At 34.9% G+C, this 8,547-nt stretch overlaps 1 protein-coding gene across 1 annotated transcript; it reads left to right on the top strand.

Annotated features, from left to right (window-relative positions):
- Positions 1–1,918: 1,918 nt before the first annotated feature.
- LOC113332123 lies at positions 1,919–2,863 on the top strand. The gene is made up of 2 exons (XM_026578801.1): positions 1,919–2,498; positions 2,621–2,863. Exons 1-2 carry the CDS (start codon positions 2,007–2,009, stop codon positions 2,669–2,671), a joined length of 543 nt encoding a protein of 180 aa, XP_026434586.1. The 5' UTR covers positions 1,919–2,006; the 3' UTR covers positions 2,672–2,863.
- The last annotated feature ends 5,684 nt before the right edge of the window (positions 2,864–8,547 follow it).

Here is an 8,547-nt window from a genome sequence, read left to right as displayed (position 1 = left end):
AGGCCGAATACTAATTTGATTTAGAGTTTATCTGTCTAATTGATTATATTAATACAAAATTAAAAAATATTGTTTCGATGGTTTGATTTTAACTTTAACCAATAAAAGGGTAGCATAATAAATCTTATCACCAACATAGTTTTGAAAGTAGTTTAATTGATTAAAGAAATGTTGGTGAATCTAAGTATCTGTTATGATGAGATGAGTGAAATCTAATTTCTGTTTTGTCGTTTGATTGTATTGAATGTCGTATGGTACATTCAAAGTAACAGTACAAACAGCCTACTAAAGAGTCTTAAGACAGCAAGGGCCAAGCTTATGTTTTGCACGTCCGTACAGCTATTACTACTACTACTATACTATCCATCTAAAACACATTGAATTATCAACATGGACCACATTTTGGATCCATACAATCGATCGACCTTATACAAATCCAAATGCAATAGTCCTAAAATATTATCTTGTCCCTCCCTCCCTCCCTCATCCCCATCCACTAGAAGAAGATTGTCTCCTGATACTCCACGAGTTGGTTTTTGGCCTTATAAAGACTCGATAAGATCGTTTTTCATTTTACCATCACTGTTTACAAAGGAGCAAGAACAAATACGCATACATAAAACATGAAAGAAATGTTCATCAAGTCTTATTGGGTCAATGCAAAAAGTTTGCAAGTGCCGGACTGTTGCAGACTTGCAGTAATATAGTATAATCTCATCTGGCATAATTAAGCCTTAATAATATAATCTGCAAAGTAATTCTGTCATGCTGAACTGAAGATTTTTTTTCGGTAAAACCAAGAGTAATTCAAAACTTAGAGTTAATATTTGATTAATCGGCATTTTGTAATCTAATCACGTGAGACAAGTATAACCCATGGATCCGTTGGTATCTCCAGCGCATTCTCTGAGACCCAAATTAATTACTATACTTTTTTTTTTTTTTTTTAGTCAAAGCTCAGTCAACAATGCCAATGCCCGAAGCTGCTGCTGCTTTTCTTTTCTCTCTCACTGTTAGTACTGCACCAACAACAGCAGCAGCAGATAATAAATCAAAAATCAAACATACTCCTCTGTCACCACCACCACTACTACCCCTTTTCTTGCCCCTGCTTCTTTCTCTATATATCAGTTGCTCTCTGCTGAATATCAGTCCGACAGTCCCCACTCTCACCACCTCACCAACAAATGTTTTCAAGTTTAAAATATCATTCCATTATCATTAATATATACATTAAGATCAAAACGATGAGCTGCAAGTTATAAAATTTGCAGTTGCATGCTAATCTCTGGACGGATAACAAAAAAGAAAAAAAAAATTATCAGCCAAAACAAAATGTATACATGTGCACGTAATAATCTTTGCAATAAGACTTTTTTTCTCTCGATTAGTTTCGCAGTAGAGATGGTACAAATGTACAACTAGTATACAGTTAAATACAAATGGAAAACCATGAGTAATTAATTAACTACTCAAAGTCTGAAACCCTGCTTACTAGTAATTCTCAAAGCTAGTAGTACTACTGAAAATTTTCTTATCTTATCTTGACCCCCCCCCCCCCCCCCCCCCTCCCCCCTCTCTATCCAATGCTTGATAATGATGATGATCAGTTTTCCAAGTTTCAAAAGTTCTAAACAGCAAACATTTAAAATGTACATGTTGGAAGTTTCACACCCACACATATAATATTATTGATTGACGAGAGAGTTGCAGAGAAATAGAGAGGACAGATCTGGCTAGATATCAGCCAGCATTGAAGGTCTCATACATATACACAGTGTACTTTTAAGTGTATATCTTTAGATAATTCATTAACAATAAGACAAAAAACTGAAAAAACATTACAAAACACCATCTTCTTTTACATATATAAATACCACCCACACCCCTACTTGATTTAGCACTACAAGTTAGAGAGATAAGGAGAGTGAGTGAGTGAGTGAGTGAGAGAGAGAGAAGATTGTTTAGGGTTTTTGGTGAAAAGAGAGAGTGTTAAGTGTTGTGCCATGGCATGTTTAGACATGTATAACAATACAGAACAACAACAGCAACATCAAAACAGCTACTGTTCATCACAAATGAGTCCAAGAATTTCATTTTCACTAGATTTTGTTGATACCCAGAGAATGAATAATACTACTCAAAGGAGAGATTACTATCAATCACCACCAGCTTCTTCAGATTTCGAGTTTTCTATTACTGATAACTATACTATGATGGCTGCACCTGCTGATGAGCTTTTTTCTAAAGGAAAATTGTTACCGTTCAAGGATACTTCAAACAACAACACCAAGAAGATAACTTTGAGGGATGAACTTCTCAATGATCAGAGCACAGGTAGTACTCCATCATCATCATCATCAAGACCACCTAAGAGTCCAATCAGGTGGAAAGAGCTTTTAGGTCTGAAAAGAAACAGGAACAATAACAATGTGTCCTCCAAAAAACCATCTTCAAAGATGGGTAATGAAGAAGTGCAAGCTAACAAAACTCAACAGGTCAGTAATGCTGCTAATTTTTATTTATATTTTTGATTTGTTCTTTTTCTTGCTTTGATTAGATATAGATTTGGCACATATTGGATTAAATTTAATTATTGGTAATGTTATACTTAATGCAGGAAATGGTACATAGTGATGGGGGTTTCAGTTTTCAAGATTCAGAAGCATAATGAGCAAGAAAAAAGAAGAAGAATTTTTTGATGAAGTAAAAGTTAGCTTTTTTGTAGATTGGGGGAGTGAGATAGATTTTGGGATTAATTTTCTTTTTTGTTGTTAAGGAGAAATGGGGGGTAAACATTGTTTAAAGCTGCTAATTTTAGGATGACAATATTTTAGGGTGGTGGTGGTAAATGGTGCTTTGTTCTGGGTTCTTTTTGTGTGTTTTTTTTTTTTGGCTTTCATTTTGAACTTCAAGAAGTTTGTTCATTTTCTTGATTTTCTCTTTTGTTTATGGTGGTCTAGTTAACTCTCTTTAGCTAGGGGTGTCTCAGTGTTTTCTTGACTGTTTGTTCTATGTATAAAATGTTTGCAGCTGAGAAAAAACTCTTATGAAAATGCTATCAACTTTGATTCCTCTCTATCTCTATCTTGTATTGATTTTTGAAGTACAAACTACAAACAATGAATCTAATGAATGATGATTAAAAATATTGGGTTAATGGAAGTAGACTCATAGCTAGGTCAGAAGACTAGTCACAAAACAACCTAGTTAGGTCAAAAAAACAGGTGACAGCAATCAATGGATATGATTGAATTGATCCAGAAATTGATAAGGATCTAATCAAAAACCATGTTGAGTCTGTGTCTCTGTGATGATTCAAGAAAGGGATCTTTGTGTCCACTCACTCATAAAAGATGCTCTAATTTTGAGACAACAAATCCAAACAAAATCAATTGTTAGATTTGAGTGAGTCAACTGAACTAGAAGATGGTCAAAATTGGATATTATCATAACTTCAAAACAGAAGCGGTTGAGGGTCTGCTCTGATTACTGTGGTGGACCTGGTGGTGGTCATGGTGGGATAGTCAAGAAATAAGATAAAGTACAGAAACTTTTGAATCTCATTAAGTTCGGCGGGAAATACATTTATTACAAAAAGTTCTACTCTATCCCTTCTCAATATTGCGCATCTTCATTTTCACTAATGACTTGGCAGAATCTTCAATGAGTTGGATTAAAGTGAAAGCGCCACGTGGACATTTGGTGGAATAAGTAAGATTATGAATCAGATCATCCCCACACACTGCTAAAATTTCTAAAATGGCCCCTTCTTCAGCCATCTTCTCTTTGCTAATGAATGGTTTGCTTTTCGCTGGGCAGGAATTATACAACCATTTTCTCGACTGCATAACATTATGCATCTATAACGAATTATACAACCATTTTTTCGACTGCATAACAAAAACGATACATAACACATTATGCAGACACAACAAAAGATGCATAAGACGTTATGCAACCATATTTTGGTTCATGCATCAATTAATTTATGCATAACATGTTATGCATCCATTCCTTCGACGCATAAAAGATTATGCATCAATTTTTTTAATTCGGTGCTTACAAAAAATATGGTTGTATAATCCTTTATGCATTCGTTTTCTCGACTGCATAACATGTTATGCATATATTATTGTAGATGCATGACAAGTTATCCAGCTTTTTTTTTGTTGATTTCAATACTAACAAAAAAGTAGTTGTATAATGTGTTGTGCCACCATTCTCTGGACTGCATAACAAGCTATGCAGCTATTATTGTAGGTACATGACAAGTTATGCAGTCTTTTCTTTTGTTGGTTTCAATACTAACAAAAATAATGTTGCATAACGTGTTATACAACCATTTTCGAGACTGCATAACAAGTTATGCAACAAATTTTGTAGATGCATAACAGGTTATGCAACCGTTTTTATAGTTGCATAACAGATTGTTCAACCATTATGACCAAACACCAACACCAGTATGGCCAATAAATCCGTAGCTTACAATGGGCAACAATCATTTACAGGAAGTTCTCTAGGTGGGAAAAAGAACAGTTCTAAATAATAAAATATGGGCACATCCTATTGCACTGAAGATGTTAATCAGCCAGAATAGACACCTAACTGAATCAGCCACTCGTCAAGTTTATCCAAGGGAGAGCAAAACCACACGAATACATGGCAATTGGTTGATGCAAGTGAAGTAGGATACCTGAATTTAATTACCAGATTCACTGAATAAAAAAATATCATAGTCAATTACCTACATTCCTACAATTGGGAATTATATGATCATTTGGAGCTTAATTGCAAGTAGGGTATTTTAGCTAAAAGGGAGGCAAAAAAATAGAGAGGAAGCAAGATTCATACTTTATCACACAGTAGTAAGTCCATATGGAATGTGCAGGCCAAACTCCAATGATCACGGCTGAATTGGCTGCAAAGACAATGCTCGCAACAATAGAACAGACCAATGCAGCTGTAAAATTAAGAACAAGGGTATCAGAATGAGAAAAACAATCAAGTATATGCATAGTGGTGCAATATTGCGGATGCTTGGGTCTTGTTACCCGCAACAAGGTTGTTATAATAAGGCTACTTAAAATGCTCAAAGATGCAAGAAAAAGAGAAGGCAGAAGGGAATAGGCTTTTAGTTTGATCATAAAAAGTACCTTTGATAAGATCGAGAACAAAGAGCAATAGGAAGACGGGCACGAAGGATATAAACTTTCATAGCTTCACTCCATCTTTATTATCTTTTTTCCGATAGAAGTTAACGAACAGATCACCGGACGATGACGAATAACAAAGGGATGAGATCAAGAAAATTTCAACATTAACCATTACATTCCATACCACAATCAAGCCACCATATCCATGGTAACCCATCAACAAACCCAACCAATTCGAAATCACAACAACAATTACTAAAACCCATTTCGAATCAAACCCTAGAAACATCACCATTCAATTCCATCTCGTCCATTATCTTCTCTGCAAACCCTAGTTTTTGATCTTTGAATTGAGCTCAGCTTCACGATCTCTGTCTAACCCATAAAAAGAAATACCAGTATACACATCACGTTCCCTTCTTCTTATCGAAATTCATCTTCATCCATTCACCACCGTCTTCACAATCCCATCACCAGTATACTCAATCAAGCCACCAGATCCATGGTAACCCATCAACAAATCGGGGATAAAACTGAGAGTGAAGAGGGATGAATTAATAATGGGTGGAGTTAGCAGTTAGAGATGGAAATGGGAGCTGCATAATTTCAGAAAATATGGGTTTGAGACTAATTTTATCCCCAAAAATGGGTGCGCGCCTGTACTTTTGTGACGGTGGGTTTCTCAGTGGAAAAAAATTGAAAAATGGGTCTCGTAGTAGTTTTCATGTTTGAGAACCAGCTGGGTTAGCTGTGTGGTTGCTCTTAGTTGGTTTCGCCACTATTTTTCACAATCTAAGCTAAAAAACACAACATTTTAAATCCATTTGAAAACTCTGCAAGTGCTCAGATCAGCTGATAAAATTTGAAGTTTGAGAATTTTTTCGGTTATCACATCTAAAAAGGGGAAGATACAAAATACACCATCAACTTTTTCGTGACAGAACCTATACATAATTTTCTCGTGAATTTTAATCCAAGATTAAAGCTGCCAAGAAACTATCCTTGAATATCTCTGCAGGAGATCCTTGAATCACAAGGATTGATTTTTCAACTTGCTCGTATTTCAATTATAAAGATAAAATCGATATAATACGGAAAGTATAGTAGAGCAGAATGCCAAAAGAAATTTTAACGAGGAAAACTGCAATCCAATAAAAATATCCCGGGACCTCGTTCAATTTGAACACACATTGGATTGAGTTGTTACAAACACCAGGTTACTCTAAGACTTCGATCTAGAATGTAGCTGAGACCGAATAAACCTTCCAATCTACTTTACTGCAGTTGTGCCCCTACGTTTCTTGATTCTCTCAAGAACCTAAACACATGATTTCCTTAGCTAATGTTCTTTACAACCCTAGGAGTTGCTCCATAGTCCTTTGTAAATACTAGTGCTACCTTGCCTCCTACAGGACTCCCAGTGATTTTCATTTTGATTTTACAACAAAGATGTAGAAATCGATTCCCTGAATTTAGACGAATTTAAATCCAAGGTTAGGGTTTATTCTCTTCCAAACTTATAGAGATACATAATCTTATATTATCACAAGAATCTTAAACTATATTGTAATCTAAAATTCTTGTGAAAAACTCCAAACAAGAATCTAAAAGATAAGAGTTATATCCAATCGTACTTGTAGTTTTCTATCAAATATGGATTTGGTCTGCAATTATGAATGACCTTATATCAGAATGAAGGACCTTAGAATACACAAGAATTATAAGCAGCACAAATACATGTACAAGTTAGAAAACCATATTTCTTCAAGATAGGTGAACTTATGCTTTCTGAATCCCAAGTGAAGTCTTTCAAAGTCGTATCTTAGATCTCGAAGATCCTTAGGTCTTTAGAGGATACCTTTGAGATACAAGATTATATGAATTGAGTTTTATGTAATTGCAGATGTCTTTCAAGTGCTAAATCAAATTCATTTCCTAAGATACATAGAATTATTTCTCTAGAAAGAACCAAACTTACAATGAGGTTCTTTTCGTGGTTTGAAGTTGTATACAATTATTAGATCAACTAAAATCTATATAAATAATTAACACCTAAGATAACTTGAAACTTAAGAAAGAACTAGACTTTCCAACAAAATAATTAGTTAGGAATTACCAATTGGTAAGTGTTTAGAAAGTTTGCCTTGAAATCCAAAGAAGAATATTGAATGAGCCCAAATTAAGTAATTAGAGTTTGAACCGGCTCATTAAGCTTTTAGGTTCATGACCAACAAGAGTCAAGCCCGTGAACCATTAGAGAGAAAAAAAATAAAACTTTGCCTTTATAAGTTCGCTTAGCCAATAAAATAAGTTCACGAATTCAAATGCAAAGAGGCTATATATAAAAATATTAGTTAGGTTTGTTAGAGCATTGCTCGGTCGAACTCACAAGTGTTGCTATCTCAATATTGTTGTCAAATTTAGTTTTCAAAACTATATCTTGATTTCTAGTCTATAATCAGTTAAGTCTCGGACTAGGATAGAAATGTAGTTGAGAAACAGTGGATCACGACACTCATCATTGCATTCTACCGTTTGAAGGCGAAGATCAACCGGAGCTTTTGGAGAACTTCATCAACAAAAGGTAAGTGAAGACTGAACCACCTATTTCTCAAGTTATATTCACTTTTCTATCATTGAAACGATGCCGCATAACTAATTAGACTATTATGCATATACAAGAATTTCGAGTCAGGTTTATCTTGATAATTAGTTCTCAAAATATAATGACTAAGCTTAATGAACATTTTTTCATACTTGATGAATTTCGGTTAAAGACAATTTATTTTTCGGAACCAAAATCATGATTCAAGTTTTATCGTTTGAAACTTGCCTTAAACAGTCATATGTGTCATTGATGTTGTTCGGGAATGTCTCGAATCGATTTAGAGAGAAATATAGAACTACTATAGATTCAGATACAAGACAGTGTGATCAGTCTTACAAACTGGGAAAATTATTATCAGTCTGAAGCCGCATTACGTGTACTCGTACACGTAGCAGAGTAGTTATATATCGACTTACAGATTTGTGGTACGCATATTCTTATAAATATCATGTAAAAGTTTGTTTAACTCGTGAACCGGATCGATTCGCATACTCGTATGCAAACCATTTAGGAATTGTGGTCATGGAACTGGGTTAGTATCCAAACCGGTACACGTACCAAATAGTTATACGTTCCGCAACTCGGTTGTGTATCCAAACCGGTACACGTACCAAAATAGTTTTGTGGAATCTGAAACTGGTCAGAGTCTTAAGGTATCCAAACCGGTACGCATACCTAAATAGTATTGTTAACTCCAGAACTTTGTTTGGCTTATAAGCTTACAAACTGGTACACGTACTATGACTGGCCTAACTCATGAACGGCTATGGTATTTGTACTTTG

Source organism: Papaver somniferum, chromosome 1, assembly GCF_003573695.1.
Source record: "Papaver somniferum cultivar HN1 chromosome 1, ASM357369v1, whole genome shotgun sequence".
NCBI lineage: Eukaryota > Viridiplantae > Streptophyta > Magnoliopsida > Ranunculales > Papaveraceae > Papaver > Papaver somniferum.
The sequence above is the reverse complement of the archived record's forward strand: the minus strand, read 5'-3'. Positions and strand labels throughout refer to the sequence as shown.

Coding starts and splice junctions, on each gene's coding strand:
- LOC113332123 (XM_026578801.1), top strand. CDS start 2,007: ATGGCATGTTTAGACATGTATAACAATACAGAACAACAACAGCAACAT. Junction 2,499..2,620: donor AAGCTAACAAAACTCAACAG/GTCAGTAATGCT, acceptor TACTTAATGCAG/GAAATGGTACATAGTGATGG.